Source organism: Sus scrofa, chromosome 13, assembly GCF_054392235.1.
Source record: "Sus scrofa isolate SSC_HxYL_T2T_F1_AM1 chromosome 13, Sscrofa_HxYL_maternal_Yorkshire_Landrace_v2.0, whole genome shotgun sequence".
NCBI classification, from domain to species: domain Eukaryota; kingdom Metazoa; phylum Chordata; class Mammalia; order Artiodactyla; family Suidae; genus Sus; species Sus scrofa.
The window spans coordinates 94,084,293-94,111,069 of NC_139395.1; the positions used below are offsets into that span (position 1 = coordinate 94,084,293).

At 38.7% G+C, this 26,777-nt stretch overlaps 1 protein-coding gene across 4 annotated transcripts in view; it reads right to left on the minus strand.

Moving 5' to 3' along the window:
- CEP70 (centrosomal protein 70) overlaps positions 1-26,777 on the minus strand; it is an 82,034-nt gene that overhangs the window by 46,913 nt on the left and 8,344 nt on the right. For all 4 annotated transcript variants that reach the window (XR_014824021.1, XM_003358573.6, XM_013982062.3 and 1 more), the window contains exons 3-6: positions 7,291-7,416; positions 4,852-4,942; positions 4,604-4,727; positions 4,124-4,304 (exon numbers count right to left, since the gene is read on the minus strand). Coding sequence is in view for 3 of the 4 variants with exons in the window: in XM_003358573.6 (XP_003358621.3) it covers positions 4,124-4,304; positions 4,604-4,727; positions 4,852-4,942; positions 7,291-7,416 (522 nt within the window). In the remaining variant the exon portion in view is untranslated. The remainder of the gene's footprint in view (positions 1-4,123; positions 4,305-4,603; positions 4,728-4,851; positions 4,943-7,290; positions 7,417-26,777) is intronic.

The window sequence follows — 26,777 nt, forward strand, 5'->3', positions numbered from 1 at the left end:
AGGTTTGACCCCTGTCCTGGGAACTTTTGCATGGCATGGGTACTGCCAAAAAGAAAAAAAGCTAACACAATATTGAAAAAGAACAAAAGTAAAAGACTTAGAGTGCCTGATTTCAACATTAACAGTAATCGAAGCAATATAGTTCTGGTGTAAAAGCAGATACGTATATCAATGGAACAAGACAGTCCAGAAATAGACTCACACACATACATAACTGGATTTCCACCAAAGATACAAAGATAATCTGGTGGAGAAAGCATAGTCTTTTTAACAAATAGTAGTGGAATAATAGGCATGGTAACCTTGGGCTACGCAAAGTTTTTTTTTAGACACAAATCTAAAAAACAATCTATTAAATAAAATAAGTTGAACTTCATCAAATTTAAGAACTCCTTGAAAGACACTGAGAGAATGAAGTGACAGCAATTTAAAAAGTTAAACATATACTTATCATACAACTCAGCAACTCTAGTCTTAGTCTACCAAAGAAAAATGAAAGCACATGTTCACAGAAAGACTAACAGAAATGTTGTAAGAGCTTTATTTGTAATAGACAGAAACTGGAAACGTCAAATGTCCATCAACAAGTAAATCAATAAACTACAGTATATCCATACAATGGAATAAACTGTTAATACATCCAGCAACATGAAGGAATCTTGAAATAATTACATTGAGTAAAAGATGATCAATGATTTTGATACAGGAAGACAAGAATATAGCCATTTTGGAAAAGGACTGTGAGGAAACAACCTTGAGCAAATGGCTTTGACAGACCTGGTAAAAGAAAATGTCTCAAGGCTTGGGCCTCTGAGACAATACCCAGGGACCCAGAAGAATAAAAGATTATCTCTGTTCCACTGATATATGAACATAGTTTCCAAAGGACAACAGTAGAACCATAAATCCACCACAAAGTAAAATCACCGAACTCCCAGTTCCCTGAAAGATACAGATAAGGCCTAACACACATTCCTAAGTTGTTTTTGCAGGAAGCAGAACCCCACCAGATGTAAGCTGCTGAATGCAAGCATGTAGACCCTAAACTGGCTGAAATTAGAATGTTGATGATACTCAGACTCAAAACTTCACCTCGATGGCAATCAATCTGAGAATTGAGCTGACCAGGCACCCTGCACCCCCCTCATTTACACTGCCTTTCAAACCCCTTCTCTGAAAGTCCTCTAGAATTTGGTACTCTTTTCTATCTTCTCCCTGTGTATAAGCTATCCTGTCAATAAAAATCTCTGCTTGCCTAAGAATCTTGTTGGAGCGATATTCATTTCTATGATAGTATTGTCCAAGAATCTGGAGAAGGCCCAGTAACAATTTAATAGGCTATATCATCCTTCCTGTATTTCCTTCCTCCTACACCTAGGTATCAATTATTTCTAAGATAGTCATGTATTAGGAATATCTTGCTTACTTTAATATACTTTAGATCTATTTTCTCATTTGGTCCTAAGAAACTCAGTCTCATTTTTTCCATGAGTTTTTTTTTGTTTTGTTTTGTTTTTTTTTTTTTTTTTTTGGTCTTTTGTCTTTTTAGGGCTGCACCCGCAGCATAAGGAGGTTCCCAGGCTAGGGGTGTAATCGGAGCTACAGCTGCCGGCCTACACCACAGCTATAGCAATGAGGGATCCAAACTGTGTCTGCGATCTACACCACAGCTCACGGCAACACTGGATCCTTAACCCACTGAGTGAGGCCAGGGATCAAACCCGCAACCTCATGGTTCCTAGTGGGATTTGTTTCCTCTGTGTCACTATGGGAACTCTTTCCACAAGTATTTTGGAAAGCTAAAGTCAAGAGAAGAATTCAACGCAAAGTAAAAAAAAAAAAAAAAATTGAAGCTAAAGAATTTGTGGAGAAGTGTATAAAAGAGCTTTGTGGCTTTACCCTGGGTGATTTGGATAACACATAATAATTAGAGCAGAGAGTATAGCACTGGAATTTTTTTCCTGCTTTTTAAAAGTTTTAATAATAAGGAAATATTTTGTGTTATTTCAACTTTCAATAGTAAATAAATATATAGAGAAAGAATAAAAATAAACATGGAATTGAATTACTTTATGATTGTTACACTGCCATGGATAAGGTTAAAATTATAAAGTAGCATTAGATTTTGGCAAGAAAAGAATGCTTATTTTAATATTTGAGGTAAACACTAAAAGAACAGTAAAAATCAGTTTCCTGATCCATATATTCCCTATGAAGAAAGAAGAAAGACAGACATTCTGATCTGATTACACTGACTTAAAACTAAAATTAGCTGCTTAGAACTTTAGAGGGCCCAAAAGTTTATCAAACTATATCCAAAGAAATTAACACATTGGTCTAAGTACAGAAAAAGGAAAACTGCACTGCAGAACATAGAAACTGCAAATACAAGTTGTCTTTTAGTTTCTGCATTTTCCCAGCAATCTCTCAATAACAATCTTTTTATGGTCAAACATGTTATTTTTCTTGATCTCTTAGCCACATATATACAAAAATCAATGTTTCCTTTCTCTCAACTGCAAAATATGCAGCACTAAACCACTCTAAAATTGGAAGAAGCATATGCCAAAAAAAAAAAAAAAAAGAAGAATATGGAGTTCCCATCGTGGCTCAGTGGAAACAAATCTGACTAGGAACCATGAGGTTCGATCCCTGGCCTCGCTCAGTGGGTTAAGGATCCAGAGTTACCATGACCTGTGGTGTAAGTCGCAAACGAGGCTCAGATCTGGCACTGCTGTGGGTCTGGCATAGGCCAGTGACTACAGCTCCGATTAGACCCCTAGCATGGGAACCTCCCATATGCCGCTGATATGGTCCTAAAAAGCAAAAAAAAAAAACAAAAACAAAAAAAAAAGGAAAGAGAATATGCTTCAAGCTGTACCATAATTGTTTTCCAGGAGCACTTTCATCTTCAAGAAAGCACAGATTGACTGGTATAGAACGGAATACATGAGTAGTCTGCAAAAGAGTTCCCATTGTGACTCAGTGGGTTAGGAGCCTGACATAGTGTCTGTGAGTATTCAGGTTTGATCCCTGGCCTCATTCAGTGGGTTAAGGATCTGGTGTTGCCACAAGCTGTGGTGTAGGTCACAGATGCAGCTGATATGAGTGCCAAATGTAAGTAGAGTAGTCAAAAAAGGAATCCCTGAGAGATGGTGATCTAACACCTCAGTAAGAAATTACAAACCATGCAGTAATTGTTAAAAAAGCATACACTGGGGTTCCCACTGTAGCTCAGTGGTAACAAACCCAACTAGGATCCATGAGGATGCAGATTTGATCCCTGGCCTTGCTCAACGGGTTAAGGATCTGGTGTTGCCGTGAGCTGTGGTGTAGGTCGCAGACAAGGCTCAGATCCTGCATTGCTGTGGCTGTAGTGTAGGCTGGCAGCTGCAGCTCCAATTGGACCCCTAGCCTGGGAACTTCCATATACTGCCCTAAAAAGCAAAAAACAAAAGCCAAAAACAAAAACAAAAAAACACCCCACAAATTCCCTGAGGTGAGAATGCTAAAAAAAAAGCAAGAATGTCAATGTGGTTGGAGCAGAATAAGCAAGAGGTACAGTATTAAAGTCAGAAGGTAACATGATGCCAAATCGTATTAAGACCAAAATAGGAGAAAAATGAAGGTGACTTGGACCAGAGTGGAGACCAAAAGAGGAAAGTTTGAGGAGGAAATTCAGGAACTCGGTTTCAGACATGTAAGTTCTAGGTGCCTGTTAAACATCCAATAGAGATATCAAATATGATGAAGGATGTGAGTCTAATTAAGACAAGAAGTCTGGGCTATAGATTTAAAGGTGCTGTGAGTTAGACTGAGCATCACCAAAGGAGTTAGAATTTATAGAAAAGAGAGAAGGTCTAAGGAATGAATTGTGAAATCTCAACACTAAGAGGTTAGGAAGATGAGAAGAATCAGCAAAGAAGGTGAAGAATAACCAGTGAGGTTAGACGAAAACCAGAAGAGAGGATGTTCTGGAAACCAAGCAAAGAAAGAATTTCAAGGCAACGACAATGATAGGTCAAGTAAGATAAGGACCACTGAATTAAGCAACATAGAAGTCATCTATGACCTTGACAAGCTGTTTCAACACAATCCTGTAAGAAAATGCGTAACTCAGTACCTGCAAAGCTTTATGCTCCTTCTGAAGCTCTCCTATTTTATTCTGTTGCTGGCAAACCCTATTTAGAGATTCATCCTCCATTTCACCAATTTTTGATTTCACACTCTCCATAATTTGTTCCAAATCATTAGCTCGTTGTTCCTGATCTGCTGCTCGGCTCTGTTCTAGCTGAAGTTCATTTCTAATAACAGACAAACAATTCCTTCTCTTAGTAATAAAAATAAATCATTCCAACAAACATATCCATCTAACAACATAATGAGTTTATAAAATTTCTTATAACACAAACCAACAGAAGAAATATAGGGAACCATTACATATCTAAGCTAAGTAAAAGACCTACTTACCTTTTAAAAATACTTTTTAATTTAATATTTAACCAAAGTGGAAAATTAAATTTCAAGATTCTTTTCAAGGGTTTAGAATGCATACCACTTGAACAGAAACAATTCAAGAGATTTTTTTTTTCCATTTTCTTACTTAAGCTGCGTATTAGTTTCTATGAGCTCCCGGATCATGTTCTGTTGACGTGATGTTTCTTCCATCAAAGTTTTTAAATTCTCTCTCATCCTTTGTGATGACTGTTTGTCAAAAATGATGAGATCTACATTTTTTGAAATGTAATACACATAGTAAAAATAAAGGTGAGGAAAAAAATTTTAAGATCAAAAATTTTTAAAGCAAAGAGAAATGTTTTTAATCTTAAAAAACAGTTAAGATCTGATTACCTTTCATATCTGTTCTTTTAACTAGAGATAACGGTTTCAAGCCATGTGTCATCAACAGCACATTTATGCTTTCCCATTCTTCTTCTTCCCGCTACAATTACAAGGAGAGAGAAATGAATCAACCTTAAAGTGAAGAAATACTCTCTTATATACAATTTCCTTTGTTTTCAGAATAACAGACTTTTTCTCCAAAAGCTTTAGTATGAACATTTATACACATATAATGACTAAAATTAAAACAAAATTGGCAAACAAAAAGGATGCAAATAAGCACACATAATTACATTATGTAATTCCAGAATACTTATATATAGGCTTTAGTGGATAAATTAAACAAAAAAACTTGTAATTTCAATGAACCGAACAGACCTTAGGTTTTTGACTTAACTGAACCAGACCAGGCCCCACTCAAAATAATACAATCTAATTTGCAGTTTTAGTTTAACTGAATAGTAAAGGAAGGGTGAGTCACTCAGAAACAAGTGTCACCTCAACAATGACTAGGGTCCAAGAAAATCAAACTGTAACTGACTGGTCAGAGCCAATAATTTAAACAGTTCCTTGTAGAGTAGACAAGGTCTAACTTATGAAAAGGAACCTCACCATCTAGGTAATGATTATAGTAGAATCATTCTGAAAGACACTCAAGATTTGTATTTCTGATTCTAAATGTGTATTTATACCATAAACCTGAGAGGGGAACTCTAACTCTCTAGATTAAGTAAATAAAAACCTAAAAATGGGGAAAAAAAATAAGAATATGATATACAGCTGAAAACAGAAACAGAAATGACTTTTTAAAATGACACACTTAGGAGTTCCCGTCATGGCTCAGTGGTTAATGAATCCAACTAGGAACCATGAGGTTGCAGGTTTGATTCCTGGTCTTGCTCAGTGGGTTAAGGATCCGGTATTGCTGTGAGCTGTGGTGTAGGGCGCAGATGTGGCTAGGATCTGGTGTTGCTGTGGTTCTGGCGTAGGCCAGCGGCTATAGCTCCGATTAGACCCCTAGCCTGGGAACCTCCATATGCCGCGGGAGCAACCCTAGAAAAAGGCAAAAAGACAAAAAATAAATAAATAAAAATAAAATAAAATGACACATTTAAATCCATGATATTAATACTTTTATAATGGGCTCTTTAAGTATAAAGCTCAATTTTGAAATCACTGTGTGAGGTATTTTGTGTGCTTTTTAAAATACCTTAACTATCTTATGTAGTATAGGTATAACATAAGTACATTTGTGAAAAGGTAATTTGAGTGAATTTTCAATCTATTTAAATGCCTAAAGATACATTTTATACACTTTTACTAGTGTATAGTATGTAAATATTACAATAGCTTTAAGTTTAAAAATTTAGATAATTCTTGAAAGTACAAATAAAAGTATTACAACTCTCCACATCCATATGCCCCTCAGACATTAAAAAGTGTACCAAGATAGATAAGCAACAAGGATACATCATATAGCAATGGAATTATAGCTATTATCTTATAATAACTTTTAATGAAGTATAATCTATAAAAACACTAATTCATGAGTTCCCGTTGTGGCTCAGTGGTAATGAACCTGACTAGTATCCACAAGGATGCAGGTTCAATCCCCAGCCTCGCTTAGCGGGTTAAGGATCCAGCATTGCCGTGAGCTGTGGTGTAGGTCACAGATGAGGCTCGGATCTGGAGTTGCTATGGCTGTGGTGTAGGCTGGCAGCTGCAGCTCTAAGGACCTCTAGCCTGGGAACTTCCATATGCCGTGCACACAGCTTAAAAGACAAACAAACAAACAAAAAAAACGGATTCACTACATTGTACACCTGAAACTAACATAATACTGTAAATCAACTATACTTCAATTTAAAAAATTATTCTGATGACTCTTTGATAGCACTATGACTCACAGTGCCAAACAACCTTTTCCCTTATTTATATCTTCTAATCATAAAGATTAATGACACACAACTACAATTACTGCTGCTATATGTTTAGGAGCCAAAAGCTCTGTGTGGATATACAAGTAGATGTCTACTATGACTCGTAAGAACAAAATGTTCTATAAATAATGTTGTGCACTGTGAATGACCAAATTACACATATTGTTCCCTGATAGCTCTTTAAATAGAAAGAATAACATAACTGTTGCCAAATTCTGAAAGTAGTTGAGAATGGCATTTTCCAAAGTATGTGCTACATAACATCAGTCTACAGAAATATTCATCAGATTAGTGTTAAGTAGGAAATACTATATACTAAAGCCTGCTTTTGGAGACTGATGGTATTGTGAAATCTTAGAATATTGCTATCATGTAATAGTCTTTAACCCATCATTTCCCAAGATGATTTTATTAAAGAAGGCTTTATTAAGTTTTTTTCACATTTGTAAATGTGGGATTCTTTGACATATACTATGAAAAACACTGGTTTCAAATATTTCAAGTTTACCTGTTTTTCAGTCATGACACTGGTTGATGATTTGCTGGATTCCTGGGCTTTAGGGGCTGCTGTAGATACAGTTTCTTTTGTAGAATCAAAAGACATAAAGACTGGCAATAAAAAATTGTGAGTTGCCTAAATTAAAAAAGAAAAAAGGGCATTAAAAGAAAAAGGTATTGAAAAGAACCTACTACTCATAGGCAATTTAAGCATTCCCGTGTCAAACTCTTATAACTTCTAAGAAACCTGATTTTTAAGAATTTTATAATGGAGTTCCCACTGCGGCTCAGTGGTAACAAATCCAACTAGTATCCATGAGGATGTGGGTTCAATCCCTGGTCTTGCTTAGTGGGTTAAGGATCCAGTGTTGCCATGAGCTGTGATGTAGATCACAGACATGGCTCAGATCTGGCATGGCTGTGGCTGTGGCTGTGGCTATGGCTGGCAGCTGCAGCTCCAATTGGATCCCAGCCTGGGAACTTCCATGTGCCACAGGTGTGGCCCTAAAAAAAAAAAAAAAGAGAGAGAATTTTGTAATTTTATAATGTTCTCTTCTAGAAATAAAACATAGAGTTTTACACATACACACAAAGAAAACTGTTTTAAATAGATAATGTGAAAAGCAAGCAATGCTAACAAATAAACTTATTTTTTTGGAAGCTGCTTCCCAAAAAACTAAAAGAACTGTATCTGATCCAAGGTTACAGGCCAGTCTAACAATTCACTAGATTAATCTAGGGCAAATGAAGTGCCACATTCTTAGGTGGTCTCTTTTTATAAGTGGATCAAAAGCTAGCAACAGAGGATGCTGTTTGGCACACATAAAATTTATACTCGGTCTACCCTCTCATCAGTACTCTTGCTGCCTAAGACTCTGCCATTCTATAGGAAAAAGTTTTTTTGGATTCTTTGATATCTAATTCCTCCTTTCCAAAGGTACAATCACATACGCATTCATTAGCATGATGGAATCTTAAGAGTTTGAAAGAACTTTGGTAAATCTCTAGCTGTACATAGCTGGCAGGACAGAGTGTTGGGAGAACTGTACCAATATATCAGGTGCTTTAACTATCTGAGACCGAGAGAAATAAAATGATCTTCCCAGGACTCACTAGAAGTAGGCTTCCCTGCCTCAGTTCCATATTTCTTGCAAAGCATCCTCTGTACTCCTATGACTTCTTCAGATATTGAAATCCAACTAAACAATTTTCTAGTCACCAATAATTCATTTTAAGCTAAACCTAGTAACATGTTACAAATTATCAAATTCTGCCATTTTTGCTGCTTGACATCATAGAGTACTCTCTCTCCTTAAACTGTGGCTTCCTTCAACAACTCAATCACCCACTATTTTCATTCTCCACCCCCCCAAACTTTTTTTTTTTTTCAGCCTTTTCAAGGGCCGCACCCACGGCATATGGAGGTTCCCAGGCTAGGGGTCTAGTCAGAGTTGTTGCTGCCAGCCTACGCCAGAGCCACAGCAATGTGGGGTCCGTGCTGCGTCTGCAGCCTACACCACAGCTCACGGCAGTGCCGGATCCTTTGTCTTTTTAGCTATTTCTTGGGCCACTCCCGCGGCATATGGCGGTTCCCAGGCTAGGGGTCAAATCGGAGCTGTAGCCACCGGCCTACGCCAGAGCCACAGCAACGTGGGATCTGAGCCGCGTCTGCGACCTACACCACAGCTCATGGCAATGCCAGATCCTTAACCCACTGAGCAAGGCCAGGGATCGAACCTACAACCTCATGGTTCCTAGTTGGATTCGTTAACCACTGAGCCATGACGGGAACTCCCCAAACTTTGTTTTAAATATACTTTTGCAAAATATCAGCCAACTTACTACCTTTTGGCTAGTTTTTAAACTTTTTATCAGAACTTTTCAAAAATACATAGGAGTAGAGAAAGAGTACAATGACCTCTTAATGAAATAAGAGTATTTCATTAATCCAACTTCAGTGATAACCAATATTCTTCCATACTTATTTCTTCTTCACTCATAGTTCAATATACATCTCTAATAAATATACTCTTTTAAAACATAATATCATTGTCACAACCAACTATATTAAAATAATTCCTTACTATCACTTAATATCTATTCCGTGTTCAATTTTCCCCCCAAATGTCTTAAAAAGTCTTGATGTTTGTTTGTTTTTTCAAATCAAGTCCACATACAGCACTCCTAATTTTCTCTTTATCTGTAACAGTCTCACTCATCTTCTTCCACTCTCTCTTTTTTTAAAAAAACCTGCCATATTTGTTGAAAAAATACGCCATTTGTCTTACACAATTAGCCACATTTCAGATTGGGCTTGTTGTATCCATATCATTTAACATACTTCTTCATCCCATATGTTTCTTGTAAAATGGTTACATGTAGAGGTTTTATTATATTAGGTTCAGTATTTTTTGGCAAGAATGCCTCAGAGGTAATGCTGTGTTCTTTCTACTGCACCACCATCAGGACTCACCGAGTTTTAAAGTAGGAAGAATATGTCTGTAGACCAGACATAAGGGAGGCGAATATCAATGTAAGAGAATCCCCAAAGTGTGAGGAGCTACATATTCTGATAATCTTCCCAACAGCCACACCAGATCTCTTTCAGATCTTCAAAGTGTCAGCCCCCTCTAGGTTCAAAGCCCTAGGCGCTCTTATCCTCTTCACTTGGTTAACTTATACTTGACCTTCAGATCTCGATTTAAATTTCCTTCAGGGAAATCCCCCCTGATCCCATGACTAGATTGGGTCCTCTTGTTATATGCTCTTACAAGAGCACTATAAAGAGTAAAGTATAAAGGCTTAGACTTCACAGTCCAATGGCTTGAGTGACTATTACCTTAATCATTTATTAAACTGTGTGATATGGCCAAACTCATTAACATCTTTGAGCTTTGATTTCTATCTTCGTAAAAGAGAAAACAGAGTACTACCTGTATCTCATAGGTAGACAACATATAGGATTAAGTTAAAAAACATATAGAAAGTATTTAGAATAACTACCTGGAACATAGAAACTTATGAGATAACTGGTAGTCATTGTCATATATATATGCACACATACAAGTACACTGAATGAAATATATCTTACCTAATCATACCATTATATATATATCTTGGACTTTTCCTACAAATCACAGAACTAATTATGTGATATAAGTTATTTTACAAGAATACATTCACATAAGACTAAATTCTATAACCTAACTAGTCTACTTTTTGGTAATAGTGTAGGCAACTCTGCCTCTAAAGACAACGAAGAAAGCTGAATAAAATGTGTTAAAGATGCTTCTTTCTTACAAGGCTTAAACAACTAACAAATAATGATGAATTACCAAGAGGGGAAGAAAAAAAATCAAGAAGATGAAAACTGTTTCCATAATGGCAAATCCAAAGCTGTGAAAATGAATGCTAAAAATCAAAATCATGCCCCTATTTAAAGTTGTTGCCTAGAAGGGCAATAACTCAGGATAAGGGTGAACTAGAAGTAGATGAACTCTCCCATGAACTGAAACCTGTCTTTCTCTCCTCTGGGTCATTTCAGTATCTCAAGAAGATCTCAAATTAACAGTGCTTCCATTTTTTACCAATTTTCAAGAAAATGAATTGGCTCCATATCTTCTGAAGATAATTCTTTCTAAAAAATCTATTGGGAGTTCCCGATGTGGCATAGCAGAAATGAATCCGACTAGTATACATGAGGATGCAGGTTCAATCCCTCACTTTGCTTAGCAGGTCAGGGATCTGGCATTGCTGTGAGCTGTGGTGTAGGTTGCAGATGTGGCTCAGATCCCACATTGCTGTGCTGTGGCATAGGCTAGCAGCTGTAGCTCCAATTTGACCCCTAACCTGGGAACTTTTATATGCCACGGGTGTGGCCCTAAAAAGCAAAAAATCAAAAATTTAAACTAATTTTAAAAATCTATTATCAGTATAAGGTCATGAATTTAAACATTTAATAGATTTCAGTTCATTGCAATTACTATTCATACTATTATTATTGAAGCTCATATGGTCTCATCTTTTGCTGGGAGGAACTTTTTCAAGCCTATCCTTTTGATATGACCCTACTAGTCATTAGTAGCTTCCTTGCTGTCTGATATCTTGAGCCAGTTACATTCCAAATCTGAAATCATCCATTTCTTCAAGATCAGAAGGAAAAGATTCTGGGAAGATGACAGACAGGGGAGATTCATTCCTCGTTCTTCCTATTCTGTCATCTTCCCAGACAAAGAGAGAATCTTAAAAATAGCAAGTGAAAAGTGACATATCACTTAACCAGCAGGTTTCTCTTCAGAAACTAACAGAAGGTGCCCAAATGATTAAGTGCTAAAAGAAAAAAACTGTCAATCAAGAATCCCATATGTGGAATTCCCGTTGTGGCACATCAGAAACGGATCTGACTAGGAACCATGAGTTTGCGGGTTCGATCCCTGGCCTTGCTCAGTGGGTTAAGGATCTGGCATTGCCATGAACTGTGGTGTAGGTTACAGAAGCGGCTCAGATCCCACGTTGCTATGGCTGTGGTGTAGGCCGGTAGCTGCAGCTCTGATTTGACCTCTAGCCTGGGAACTTCTTTATGCTGTGGGTACAGCCCTAAAAAAGGACAAAAAGACCAAAAAAAAAAAAAAAAATCCCATATATGAAAAAAGATTTTTAAAAATCCATATCTGGCACAACTGTCTTTCAAAAGGGAGAAAAAAACTAAGACATTCGCAGATAAACAAAAACTGAAGGAGTCCATTACCATTAGACCATTTCTTTAACAAGAAATGTTAAAGGGAGTCCTGCAGTTTAAAATGAATGGACACTAGACAGTAAATCAAAGTGATATGAAAAACTAAAGATCTAAGAAGAGGTAAACGGTATGGTAAATACATGGGCAATTATATGACCTTCTGTTATTAAAGATCTATAACTCAATTTTGTGTTTTCTACATGATTTAATAAACAATTTAGAAAACAACAATTATTAATCTAAAAACCAAAACTACTCTAACTTTGGTTTGTAAGTTCACATCTCAGTTTCCACCTAATTTAAGAAAATTCAGGAGTACCCATTGTGGCTCAGCATAAAATGAATCTGACTAGTATCCATGAGGATGCAGGTTCAATCCCTGGCCCCGCTCAGTGGGTTAATGATCTGGCATTGAGTGAACTGCAGTGTAGGTTGCAAACATGGCTCAGATCCCAAGGTGCTATGGCTGTGGGGTAGGCTGAGGGCTATAGCTCCTATTCAGCCCCTAGCCTGGGAACCTCCATATGCCGCAGGTGTGGCCCTAAAAAGATTAAAAAAAAGGAAAAAAAACTAAATTCATTTAAAGTAGTTACTAATTTATGTTTGGAGGCACACATGTATAAAGATATAATTGTGGGAGTTCCTGTTGGGGCTCAGCAGGTTAAGTACCCAAACTCCAAGAGGCTGCACATTCGATCTGTGGCTTCACTAAGCAGGTTAAGCATATGCATTCCTACAATCTGCAGGATAGGTCTCAGATGTAGCTTGGATCTGCATGTTGCCATGGCTATGGCATAGGCCTGCAGCTGCAGCTCTGATTTGACTGCTACCCCAGGAATTTCCATGTGCCACAGATACAGCTATAAAAAGAAAAAAAAAAGGATGTAATTGTGTAACATCAACAACTGAAAAAGGTGAGGATGAAGCTATAAAGGAACAGAGTTTCTATACGTTATTTAAATTAAGCTGTTATAAATTCAAATTATAGTGTTACAATTTTATGTTAAATGTAATCCCCATGGTAACCACAAAGAAAACAGTGACGAGTTAATCCTGAGACGGGATTAAGATGGCAGAATAGAAGGACTAGAGCTCAACTTCTCCCCTAAAAACAGCAAAATTCACAACTAAAGACTGAGCGCTCTTCACCCTAATGGACCAGAAACCTTAAAAAAGATACCCTACTCCAGAAGAAAAAGAGGAAGACACATCAAGAGGTAGGAGGGGCGACTGTGCAATATAAACAACCCCATACCTCCTGGGTGGGAAGCCCCACAGACTGGAAACTAACGGGTTCCCAGAGACTCACCTACAGGAGTGAGAGCTCTGAGCCCCACATCAAACTCCCACATGTGGGGATCTGGCACAGGGAGAAAGAGCCCCTGGAGCATCCGGCATTGATGGCCAGTGGGGCTTGTGCACAGGAGCTCCACGGGACTGGGAGAAACAGAGACCCCTTTCTTAAAAGGCGCACACAGACTTTCATGTGCACTGGGTCCCAGGGCAAAGTCTCCGTAGGACTCTGGGTCAAACCTGACTGCAGTTCTTGGAGGACATCCTGGGAAAACAGAGGTGAACATAGCTTGTTGTGAGGGAAGGACATTGGAAGCAAAGCTCTCGGGACTATTCAGCGGCTGTGCCTTTCTCTGGAGGGGGCCATTTTGGGAAAATTTGGCCCCACCTGTCAGTCAGTGCTGAGAAGCCTGAGGGCAAACAACAATCCAAGTAGGATCACAAGCCCCCCCCATCAGTAAACAGACTACCTAAAGACCCCTCAGGCACACAGCTGCCTCTAATCCCATCCAGGGACTAAGCCCCACCCACCAGAGGGATTAGAATCAGCTCCACCTACCAGGGGGCAGGCATCAGCCTCTCTCATGAGGAAGCCTACAGCAAGCCCCCATACTGACCTCAGCCACAAGGGGGGCAGATACCAGAAGTAAGAGAGGCTACAACTCTCTTATCTGTAAAAAGGTCACCACACCAAAAACCTATAAAAATGAAAAGACAGAGAACTATAACTCAGATGAGGGAGAAAGGAAAAACCCCAGAAAATCAGCTAAGTGATGAGGAGATTCTCAGCCTCCAGGAAAAAAACTTTAGACTGTTGATGCTGAAGATGATGCAAGACATTGGAAATAAACTGGAGGCAGAGATGGACAATTTATAGGAAACACTGAGCAAAGAGATACAAGATATAAAACTTAAACAAGAAGAGATGCAAAATACAATAACTGAAATACAAAATTCACTAGAAGCAGCTAACAGCAGAATACAGGAGGCAGAAGAACAAATAAGCGGGGGTGGGGGAGGACAGATTAGTGGAAATTACGGATGCAGAACAGAAAAGAGAAAAAAAAATTGAAAACAAATGAAGAAGAGTCTCAGAGAACTCTGGGACAAGGTGAAACGCACCAATATCCATATTATAGGGGTGCCAGAAGGAGAAGAGAGAGAGGAGATAGAAAAAATATTCCAAGAGATAATAGCTGAAAACTTCCCTAATATGGGAAAGGAATCACTCACTCAAATCCAGGAAGCACAACGAGTACCATATAAAATAAACCCAAAGAAGAATACACCAAGACACATATTAATCAAACTGACCGCAATTAAAGACAAAGAGAAAATCTTGAAAGCAGCTAGGGCAAAGAAGCAAATAACATACAACGGAACCCCAATAAGATTATCAGCAGATTTTTCAGCAGAAACTGCAGGCCTGAAGGGAGTGGCATGATATACTTAACATGATGAAAGGAAAAACCCTCCAACCGAGACTACTTTACCCAGCAAGGCACTCATTAAGATCTGAAGGAGAGGAGTTCCCATCGTGGCACAGTAGTTAACGAATCCGACTAGGAACCATGAGGTTGCGGGTTCGGTCCCTGCCCTTGCTCAGTGGGTTAACGATCCGGCGTTGCCATGAGCTGTGGTGTAGGTTGCAGACGCGGCTCGGATCCTGCGTTGCTGTGCCTCTGGCGTAGGCCGGTGACTACAGCTCCAATCTGACCCCTAGCCTGGGAACCTCCATATGCCGCGGGAGCAGCCCAAGAAATAGCAACAACAACAACAACAAAAGACAAAAAGACAAAAGACAAAAAAAAAAAAAAAAAAAGATTTGAAGGAGAAATCAAAACCTTCAGAGATAAGCAAAAGCTGAGAGAATTCAGCAACACTAAACCAGCTTTACAACAAATACTAAAGGAACTTCTACAGGCAGAAAAGAACAAGAGAAGAAGGAAAGGAAAAAGAGCAGCAAAAACGAATCCAAAGCAATTAATAAAATGGCAATAAGAACATACATACTTACCTTAAATGTGAATGGACTAAACGCCCCAGCCAAAAGACACAGACTGGCTGAATGGATACAAAAACAAGATCCGGAGTTCCCGTCGTGGCGCAGTGGTTAACGATCCAACTGGGAACCATGAGGTTGCGGGTTCGGTCCCTGCCCTTGCTCAGTGGGTTAATGATCCGGCGTTGCCGTGAGCTGTGGTGTAGGTTGCAGACGCAGCTCGGATCCCGCGTTGCTGTGGCTCTGGCGTGGGCCGGTGGCTACAGCTCCGATTCAACCCCTAGCCTGGGAACCTCCATATGCGGCGGGAGCAGCCCAAGAAATAGCAACAACAACAACAACAAAAGACAAAAAGACAAAAGACAAAAAAAAAAAAAAAAAAAAAAACAAGATCCATATATATGCTGTCTTCAAGAGACCCACTTCACTTCTACGGACACATACAAAATGAAAGTGAGAGGATGGCAGAAAATATTTCATGCAAATGGGGATCAAAAGAAAGCTGGAGTAGCAATACTCATATCAGATAAAATAGACTTTAAAATGAAGACTATTATAAGGGACAAAGAAGGACATTACATAATGATCAAAGGATCAATCCAAGAAAAAGATATAACAATTGTAAATATCTACGCAGCCAACTTAGGTTCACCACAATATATACGGCAACTGCTAACAACCTTAAAAGGACATATCGACAATAACACAATCATAGTGGGGGACTTTAACACCCCACTTGCAGCGATGGACAGATCAACCAGACAGAAAATCAATAAGGAAACACAGGTCCTGAATGATGCATTAAACCAGATGGACTTAATAGAAATTCATAGGACATTCCATCCAAAAGCAGCAGAATACACATACTTCTCAAGTGCACATGGAACATTCTCTTGATCACATCCTGGGCTACAAATCCAACCTCGGTAACTTTAAGAAAATTGAAATCATATCAAGCATCTTTTCCGACCACAACACTATACAACTACAAATAAACAAGAAAAAAACTGCAAAAAACACAAACACGTGGAGACTAAACAACATGCTACTAAACAACCAATGGATCACTGAAGAAATCAAAGAGGAAATTAAAAAATACCTAGAAGGAAATGACAACAAAGATACAACACTCCAAAACCTATGGGATGCAGCAAAAGCCTAAGAGGAAAGTTTATAGCAATACATGCCTACCTCAGGAAACAAGAAAAAGCTGAAATAAACAAGCTAACTCTACATATAAAGTGGCTCAAGAGAGAACAGACAAGACCTAAAGTTAGTAGAAGGAAAGAAATCATAAAGATCAGAGCAGAAATCAATGAAATAGAAACAAAGAAAACCATAGAAAAGATCAATGAAACGAAAAGCTGGTTCTGTGAAAAGATCAACAAAATTGATAAACCCCTAGCCAGACTTAAAATCAAGCAAAAAAGAGAGAGGACTCAAATCAATAAAATTAGAAATGAAAAAGGAGAAGTACCAACAGACATCACAGAAATACAAAGGATCATAAGAGACTACTGTATGCAACTATATGCCAATAAAACGGAAAACCTAGAAGAAATGGACAAATTCTTAGAAAAGTACTATCTTCCAAGAGTAAACCAAGATGAAACAGAAGAGATGAATGGACCCATCACAAGAACTGAAATTGAAACAGTGATTAAAAAAACTTCCAACAAACACAAGTCCAGGACCAGATGGCTTCACAGGTGAATTCTATTAAACATTTAGAGACGAGCTAACACCTATCCTTATGAAACTATTCCAAGAAGTTGCAGAGGAAGAGATACTCCCAAACTCATTCTATGAGGCCACCAACACCCTGATACCAAAGCCAAAGATACCACAAAAAAAGAAAACTACAGGCCAATTTCACTGATGAATATCGATGCAAAAATCCTCAACAAAACACTAGCAAACCGCATCCAACAATACATTAAAAGGATTGTACATCATGATCAAGTGGGATTTATCCCAGGGATGCAAGGATTCTTCAATATCCACAAATCAATCAGTGTGATATACCACATTAACTAACTGAAGACTAAAAACCATACGATCCTCTCAATAGATGCAGAAAAAGCCTTTGACAAAATCCAACACCAATTTCTGATTAAAAACCCTCCAGAAAGTGGGCATAGCAGGAACCTACCTCAACATAATAAAGGCCATATATGACAAACCCACAGCTAACATCATTCTCAATGGTGAAAAGCTGAAAGAATTCCCCCTGAGATCAGGAACAAGACAAGGATGCCCACTCACACCACGACTCTTCAATATAGTTTTGGAAGTCCTAGCCACAGCAATCAGAGAAGTAAAAGAAATAAAAGGAATCTAAATTGGAAAAGAAGAAGTAAAACTATCACTATTTGCAGATGACAGGATACTTTACATAGAGAATCCTAAAGACTCCACTGGAAAACTGTTAGAGCCCATCCATGAATTTGGCAAAGTTGCAGGATACAAAATCAATACAATACACAGAAATCAACGGCATTTCTACACACTAACAATGAAAGAGCAGAAAAAGAAATTAGGGAAGCAATCCCGTTTACCATTACATCCAAAAGAATAAAATACCTAGGAGTAAACCTACCTAAAGAGACAAAAGACCTGTACTCTGAAAACTGCAAAACACTGATGAAAGAAATCAAAGATGACACAAATAGATGGAAAGACACACCATGCTCATGGATTGGAAGAGTTAATATTATCAAAATGACTATACTACCTAAGGCAATCTACAGATTCAATGCAACCCCTATCAAATTACCAAGGACATTTTTCACAGAACTCAAACAAAATATTTTAAAGTTTGTTTGGAAGCACAAAAGAACCAGAATAGCCAAAGACATCCTGAAAAAGAAAAATGGAGCTGGAGGAATCAGGCTGCCAGACTTCACACTATACTACAAAGCAACAGTCATCAAAACTGCATGGTGCTGGCACAAAGACAGACATATAGATCAGTGGAACAGGATAGAAGGCACCTACAGCCAACTCATCTATGACAAAGGAGGCAAGGATATACAATGGAGAAAGGACAGCTTGTTCAATAAGTGGTGCTGGGAAAACTGGACAGCCACATGGAAAAGAATGAAATTAGAACACTCCCTAACACCATACACAAAAATAAACTCCAAATGGATTAAAGACCTAGATATAAGACCAGACACTATCAAACTCCTAGAGGAAAACAGAGGCCAAACACCCTCTGACATAAACCACAGCAACATCTTCTCAGATCCACCTCTTAGAGTAATATGTAAAAACAAAAACAAACAAATGGGACCTCATCAAACTTCAAAGTTTCTGCACAGCAAAGGAAACCCTAAACAACACAAAAAGACAACCCACAGAATGGGAGAAAATCTTTGCAAGTGAATCCACTGACAAGGGATTCAGCTCCAAAATTTATAAACACCTTCTGCAGCTCCATACCCAAAAAACAAACAACCCCATCCAAAAATGGGCTGAAGATCTAAACAGACACTTCTCCAAAGAAGACATACAGATGGCCGAGAAACACACGAAAAGATGTTCAACATCACTCATCATTAGAGAAATGCAAATCAAAACCACTCTGAGGTACCATCTTACACCAGCCAGAATGGCCATCATCCAAAAGTCTACAAACAAAAAGTGCTGGAGAGGGTGTGGAGAAAAAGGAACCCTATTACACTGCTGGTGGGATTGTACATTGGTGCAACCACTGTGGAAAACAGTACTGAGATGCCTCAGAAAACTCAAAATAGAACTACCATTTGATCCAGCAATCCCATTCCTGGGCATATACCCAGAGAAAACCATGCCTCGAAAAGACACATGTACTCTGATGTTCATCGCAGCACTATTTACAATAGCCAAGACATGGAAACAACCTAAATGTCCATCGACAGAGGCGTGGATCAAGAAGATGTGGTACATATACACAATGGAATATGACTCAGCCATTAAAAAGAATGAAATACCGGCATTTTTAGCAACATAGATGGACCTAGAAATTATCATGCTAAGTCAGTCATACAATGAGGCACCAGCATCAAATGCTTTCACTGACATGTGGAATCTGAAAAAAGGACTGACTGAACTTCTTTGCAGAACAGATGGTGACTCACAGCCATTGAAAAACTTATGGTCTCCGGAGGAGACAGTTTGGGGGGTGAGGGGACGTGCTTGGGCTGTGGGATGGAAATCCTGTGAAATCAGATTGTTATGATCATTATACAACTACAGATGTGATAAATTCATTTGGTAATAAAAAAAAAGAAAGAAAAACAGAAAACAGTGACAACACATGCAAAAAGAAATAAGAAGGGAGTTACCATTGTGGCTCAGTGGGTAAAGAATCTGACGAGCATCCATGAAGATTTGGCTTCGATTCCCTGGCCCTGTTCAATGGGTTAAAGGATCCCGCATTACCTCAAGCTTTGGTGTAGGTTGTGGATACAGCTTGGAACTGGTGTTGCTGTGGCTGTGGTGGAGGCCTATGGCTAGGGCTCTAATTCAACCCTAGCCTGGGAAACTCCATATGCCACGAGTGTGGCCCACTTAAAGCAAGAAAGAAAGAAGAAAAATGAAAATTTTTATAAACATTTCACACACAAAAAAATAACCAAAGATGACAGTAATACAAGAAATGAACAAAAAAGCCGTAAGATGTTATGGAAAATAGCAAAATGACAGAAATAATCCCCATCCATCAGAAATCACTTTAAATATAAATGGATTAAACTCTTGACAAATAGCCAAAATGAATTTTTTTAAAATATGATATGACTACATGTGTCTAAAACAGACCCACTTTATATCCAAAGATAAAAAGACATTGAAAATAAAAGGATGGCAGAATTCCCACTGTGGCACAACAGAAACAAATCTCACTTGAAACCATAAGGTTGCGGGTTCAATCCCTTGCCTTGCTCAGTGTGTTACAGATCTGGCATTGCCTTGAGCTGTGATGTAGGTCACAGACTTGGCTGGGATCTGGCATTGCTGTGGCATAGGCTGGCAGCTGTAGCTCCTATTGAACCCCTATCCTGGGAACCTCCATATGCTGCAGGTGTGGCCCTAAAAAGCAAAGGAAAAAGATGGTAAAAGATTCTCTACGAAAATAATAATCAAAAGAAAGTGCAGTAGTCAAGACAGTGTGGTACTGTTACCAAAACAGACATATAAACCAGTGGAACGGAACAGAGAACCCAGAAATAAACCCGGACACCTAACAGTCAATTAATCTTCGATAAAGAAGGCAAGAATATAAAATGGGGAAAAGGCAGTCTTTTCAGCAAGTATTGCTGGGAAAACTGTACAGCTGCATGTAAATTAACGAAACTAGAACACACCCTCACACCATGCACAAAAATAAACTCAAAATGGGAGGTCCCGTCGTGGCAGAGTGGTTAACGAATCCAACTAGGAACCATGCGGTTGCAGGTTCAATCCCTGGCCTTGCTCAGTGGGCTAACAATCTGGCGTTGCTGTGAGCTGTGGTGTAGGTCGCAGACACAGCTTGGATCCTGCGTTGCTGTGGCTCTGGCGTAGGCCTGTGGCTACAGCTCCGATTAGACCCCTAGCCTGGGAACCTCCATATGCCACAGAAGCAGCCTCAGAAAAGGCAAAAAAAACAAATAAATAAATAAATAAATAAACTCAAAATGGCTTAAAGACTTAAACGTAAGACAAGACACCATCCCACTCCTAGAAAAGAACATAGGCAAAACATTCTCTGACATCAACCTTACAAATGTTTTCTTAGGTCAGTCTCCCAAGGCAACAGAAATAAAAGTAAAAATAAACCAAAGGGCCCTAATCAAATGGACAACCTTTTGCACAGCCAAGGAAACCATAAAAAGAAAACAAAAGACAACATACGGAATGGGTGAAAATAGTTTTAAACAATGCATCTGGTATTGAAGGCCAGTGGGGCTTGTGCACAGGAGTTCCACAGGACTGGGGGAAATAGAGACCCCATTCTTGAAAGGCTCACACAGGCTTTTACATGCACTGGGTCCAGGGCAAACTAGAGACTCCATAGGAATTTGGGTCGGACCTGACTGCAGTTCTTGGGGATCTCCTGGGAAAACAGGGGGTGACTGTGGCTCATTGTGGAGGAAGGACATCAGAAGAAAAGGTCTAGGGAATATTCATCAGCTTGCCTTCCTCTAGATGTGGCATGGCCATTTTGGGGAAAATCTGGCCCCATCCACTAGCAGGGAAAAGCCCCAGGCCAAACAATAATCCAGGTGGGATCACAGCCCCACCCATCAGTAAACAGACTGTCTCAAGACCCCCTAGGCACACAGCCACCTCTGATCTTACCCAGAGACAAAGCCCCACCCACCAAAGGGTTAGGAATCGGCCCCACCTACCAGTGGGAAGGCACCAGTCCCTCTCATCAGGAAGCCTACAGCAAGCCCCTCTAATGAATTCAGCCACAAGAGGGGCAGACATCAGAAGCAAGAGAGGCTACAACACTATTGTCTGCAAAAAGGAGACCACACCAAAAACCTACAAAAATGAAAAGGGAGAAAACTATAACTCAAATAAGAAAGAAAGAAAAAACTCCAGAAAAACAGCTAAGTGATCTGGAGGTTATCAGCTTCCAGGAAAAAGACTTTAGACTGATGATGCAGAAGATGATGCAAGACACTGGGAACAAACTGGAGGAAAAGATCGACAATTTACAGCAAACATTGGACAAAGAAATACAAGATTTAAAACTTAAGCAAGCAGAGATGCAAAATACAATAACTAAAATTAAAAATTCATCAGAAGCAACCAACAAGCAAATACAAGAGGCAGAAGAACGAATAAGTGAGGTGGAGGACAGACTAATGGAAACCACTGATGTGGAACAGAAAAGAGAAAAAAGACTGAAAAGAAATGAAGACAGCCTCAGAGAACTCTGGGACAACGTTAAACACACCAACATCCATATTATTGGGGTGCCAGGAGGAGAAGAGAAGAGACAAAGGGACAGAAAAAATATTTGAAGAGATAATAGCCAAAAATTTCCTTAACATGGGAAAGGAACCACTCAATCAAATCCAGGAAGACAATGAGTACTATATTAAAAAAAAAAAAAAAAAAAACCCAAGCAGGAACAGCACAAGACACATATTAATTGAAATGACCAAAATGAAAGACAAAAAGAAAACACTGAAAGCAGCTGGGGAAAAGAAACAAATAACATGCAAAGTAACCCCAATAAGGTTATCAGTAGACATTTTAGCAAAAACTGCAGGCCAGAAGGGAGTGGCACAATATACTTAAAGTGATGAAAGGAAAAAACCTCCAACCAACATTACTTTACCCAGCAAGGAACTCATTCAGATTTGAAGGAGAAATCAAAAGCTTTACAGAGAAGCAAAAGCTAAGAGAATTCAGCAGCACTAAACCAGCATTACAACAAATACTAAAGGAACTTCTCTAGGCAGAAAAGACCAAGACTAGAAACAAAAATACCACAAATGACAAGGCTCAACAGTAAAGGAATATATACAGTAAAGGTAGGAAATCATCCATGCGCAAATATGCACCAAAATCAGAAATTGTGAGAAGAGGAGGGTACACATGCAGGTCACTGGAGATGCACTTGCAATTAAGAGACCAACAACTTAAAACAATCTCATAAACATATAGATTCCTATACCAAAACTTCAGGGTAACTGCAAACCAAAAATCTACAATTGATACACACACAAATAAGAAAAATCAATTCAAATACAATGCTAAAGATAGTCTTCAAACCACAAGAGGAGAGAACAAGAGAAGGGAAGAAAAAAGAGCAACAAAAGCAAATCCAAAACAGTTAATAAAATGGCAACAAGAAAATACATATCTATAATTACCTTAAATGTTAATGGACTAAATGTCTCAACCAAAAGACACAGACTGGCTGAATGGATTAAAAAAAACCAAGACCCATATATATGCTGTCTTCAAGAGGCCCACTTCACTTCTAAGGACACATACAAATTAAAAGTGAGAGGATGGAAGAAAATATTTCATGCAAACAGGGATCTAAAGAAAGCTGGAGTATCGATACTCATATCGGACAAAATAGACCTTTAAAATAAAGAATAGTATAAGAGACAAAGAAGGACATTACATAATGATCAAGGGATAAATCCAAGAAGAAGATATAACAATTATAAATATACATGCACCCAACATAGGATCACCTCAATGTATAAGACAACTGCTAACAACCTTAAAAGGAGAAATTGACAATAACACAATAATAGCGGGGGACTTTAGCACCCCTCTTACAGCAATGGACAGATCATCTAGACAGAAAATCAACAAGGAAACACAGGCCGTAAATGATGCATTAGACCAGAGGGATTTAATAGATATTTATAGGACATTCCATTCAAAAGCAGCAGAATACACATTCTTCTCAAGTGCACAAAGAACATTCTCTAGGATTGATCACATTCTGGGCCACAAATCAAGCCTCAGTAACTTTAAGAAAACTGAAATCATATCAAGCATCTTTTCTGACCACAACACTATAGGACTGGAAATCACCAAGAAAACAACTGCAAGAATTACAAACACATGGAGACTAAACAACATGCTACTAAACAACCAATGGATCACTGAAGAAATCAAAGAGGAAATTAAAAAATACCTAGAAGGAAATGACAACAAAGATACGACACTCCAAAACCTATGAGATGCAGCAAAAGCAGTTCTAAGAGAAAAGTTTATAGCAATACAAGCCCACTTCAGGAAAGAAGAAAAAACTCAAATAAACAACCTTTTACATCTAAAGCAGTAGAGAGAGAAGAACAGATACGACCTAAAGTTAGCAGAAGGGAAGAAATCCTAAAGATCAGAGCAGAAATCAATGAAATAGAAATGAAGAAAACCATAGAGAAGATCAATGAAACGAAAAGCTGGTTCTGTGAAAAGATCAACAAAATTGATAAACCCTTAGCCAGACTTAACAAGAAAAAAAGAGGACTCAAATCAATAAAATTAGAAATGAAAAAGGAGAAGTTATAATGGATGTCACAGATACAAAGGATTATAAGAGACTACTACATGCCAACTCTAAGCCAATAAAATAGAAAACCTAGAAGCAATGGACAAATTCTTAGAAAAGTACAATCTTGCAAGACTAAACCAAGATGAAATAGAAAAGATGAATGGACCCATCACAAGTACTAAAATTGGAACTGTGATTAAAAAACTTCCAAAAAATATGGAGTTCCCTCCAAAAAACATGGAGTTCCCGTCGTGGCGCAGTGGTTAAGGAATCCGACTAGGAACCATGAGGTTGCGGGTTCGGTCCCTGCCCTTGCTCAGTGGGTTAACGATCTGGCGTTGCCGTGAGCTGTGGTGTAGGTTGCAGACGCGGCTCGGATCCCGTGTTGCTGTGGCTCTGGCGTAGGCCGGTGGCTACAGCTCCGATTCAACCCCTAGCCTGGGAACCTCCATATGCCGCAGGGGCGGCCCAAGAAATAGCAAAAAAACCAAAAAAAAAAAAAAAAAAAAAAAAAAAACTTCCAAAAAATATGGAGTTCCCTCCAAAAAACATGGAGTTCCCGTCGTGGCGCAGTGGTTAACGAATCCGACTAGGAACCATGAGGTTGCGGGTTCGATTCCTGGCCTTGCTCAGTGGGTTAACGATCCAGCGTTGCCATGAGCTGTAGTGTAGGTTGCAGACGCGGCTTGGATCCCGCGTTGCTGTGGCTCTGGCATAGGCTGGCAGCTACAGCTCCAATTCGACCCCTAGCCTGGGAACCTCCATATGCCGCGGGAGCAGCCCAAGAAATGGCAAAAAGACCAAAAAAAAACTTCCAAAAAATAAAAGTCCAGGACCAGATGGCCCCACAAGTGAATTCTATCAAACATTTAGAGAAGAGGTAACACCTATCCTTATGAAACTTCTTCAAAAAACTGCAGAGGAAGGAACATTCCCAAACTCATTCTACGAGGCCACCATCACCCTGATAGCAAAACCAGACAAAGACGCCACAAAAAAAAGGAAATTACAGGCCAATTTCACTGATGAACATCGATGCAGAAATACTCAACAAAATACTAGCAAACCACATCCAACAATACATTAAAAGGATTGTACATCATGATCAAGTGGGATTTATCCCAGGGATACAAGGATTGTTCTATATCTGCAAATCAATCAGTATGATACACCACATTAACAAACTCAAGAGTAAAAACAGTATGATCCTCTCAATAGATGCGGAAAAAGCCTTTGACAAAATCCAACACTCATTTCTGATTAAAAACCCTCCAGAAAGTGGGCATAGGAGGAAGCTACCTCAACATAATAAAGGCCACATATGACAAACCCACAGCTAACATCGTTCTCAATGGTGAAAAGCTGAAAGAATTCCCCCTGAGATCAGGAACAAGACAAGGATGTCCACTCTCACCGCTATTATTCAACATAGTTTTGGAAGTCCTAGCCACAGCAATCAGAGAAGTAAAAGAAATAAAAGGACTCCAAATTGGAAAGGAAGAAGTAAAACTACCACTATTTGCAGATGACATGATACTATACCTAGAAAATCCTAGACGCTACCAGAAAACTGTTAGAGCTCATCAATTTGGCAAAGTTGTAGGATACAAAATTAATACACAGAAATCGACTGCATTTCTATATACAGACAACAAAAGATCAGAAAGAGAAATTAACAAAACAACCCCATTTACTATTACATCAAAAAAAATAAAATACTTAGGAATAAACCTACCTAGAGAGACAAAAGACCTGTACTCTGAAAAATATAAGATGCTAATGAAAGAAATCAACAGATGAATGGATAAGCAAAATATGGTATAGCTATACAATGGAATATTATTCAGCCTTAAACAGAAAGGAAATGTTTATATTAAAGATACTACACTAAGGACATTAGCCAGTCCCCAAAAGAGAAATGTTGTATGATTCCACTTGTACAAAAAGCAGCATCGTGGTTGCCTTGGGGGAATGGTGAGTTACTGTTTAATGAGTATAGAGTTTCAGCTTTACAAGATGAAGAGTTCTATAGATAAATGGCGGGGATGGTAGCATATTATGATTGTATTTAACACCACTGAATTATATAAACACTTAAAAATGGTTAAGACATTAAAAGTGTGTATATTTTCATAGAACTTCCATATGACCCTGCAATCCCACTCTTGGGCATCTATCCGGACAAAGCTCTACTTAAAAGAGACACATGCACCCGCATATTCATTGCAGCCCTATTCACAATAGCCAGGACATGGAAACAATCCAAATGTCCATCGACAGAGGATTGGATTCGGAAGATGTGGTATATATACACAATGGAATACTACTCAGCCATAAAAAAGGATGACATAATGCCATTTGCAGCAACATGGATGGAACTAGAGAATCTCATCCTGAGTGAAATGAGCCAGAAAGACAAAGACAAATACCATATGATATCACTTATAACTGGAATCTAATATC